Source organism: Penaeus monodon, chromosome 29 (genome assembly GCF_015228065.2).
Source record: "Penaeus monodon isolate SGIC_2016 chromosome 29, NSTDA_Pmon_1, whole genome shotgun sequence".
NCBI classification, from domain to species: Eukaryota; Metazoa; Arthropoda; class Malacostraca; order Decapoda; family Penaeidae; genus Penaeus; species Penaeus monodon.
The window spans coordinates 4,556,972-4,557,816 of NC_051414.1; the positions used below are offsets into that span (position 1 = coordinate 4,556,972).

The following is an 845-nucleotide window of genomic DNA, read 5'->3' on the forward strand; positions in this document are numbered from 1 at the left end:
ATGTTTATTTCTAGGACGTATGATAATAAACCCATTTCTCTTCCCAGGGAGAGAAAGTGGAACACCAGCTGAAGGCAGGCATTCTCGTGTCCTCTAGTAACTTGGTGCTACAGATGGTTCGCCGCACATCTGCTGGGAACTACACCTGTACAGCTGTCAATTCCCTGGGTGCTACGAAAAGCAATGTGGTGCCACTCCACATCAGATGTAAGTATGCATGTCAAGTTTCGTTTTTTTTTTTTTTTGTACCCAACTTTTCCTTGTATTCTGGCATTTTTATCACGACATTTTGTACTCAATAATCAAAGTATATTGGCATAAAGAGTCTTTGATAATCATTCTGGGGGGGGGGGGTACACTTATACTGTTGAATGTTCATCATATTTTCTTAGCTTGTGATTATATATTTTTTTGTCTCATCATATATTCATAGCCTCAATCAATAAATCAACACCCTTCTCATGCATCTGCCTGCTTTGTCACTGTAATTACATTGTATATAACCTCTCTGTATATCTTAACTGACTGTGCTTCCTTCCCGTGTCGCATTGTAACCAGACCTGTAGCAAATGTCATGCAAGTCTCAAGAACACCCGTTAGGCTGCATTGTCTCTGGAGTGGTTGCTTATGACAACTCTTTCCCTGTTTTCCATCTCTCCCTCTACCCGTCCTCCTAGTCCTCCTTTTTCATGTCTTCCTTTCCATCCTACCGTTATCCCTCCCCATCCCACTCCTGCCTTTATTCTCCTAGTCCCTTTCTCTAAATATTCCTTTACCCCTCCCTGTCCCCCTCCTAGACCTCGTCCCTCCTTGTTATCCTATTTATTGCTTTATCCCTCCCTGTG

General features: G+C 42.5%; 1 protein-coding gene across 1 annotated transcript in view; it reads left to right on the plus strand.

The window, feature by feature from the left end:
* Positions 1–845, plus strand: part of LOC119591626 (nephrin-like) — a 125,992-nt gene that overhangs the window by 81,850 nt on the left and 43,297 nt on the right. Inside the window, exon 8 of the mRNA XM_037940379.1 lies at positions 48–207. Within this exon, the coding sequence (XP_037796307.1) occupies positions 48–207 (160 nt within the window). The remainder of the gene's footprint in view (positions 1–47; positions 208–845) is intronic.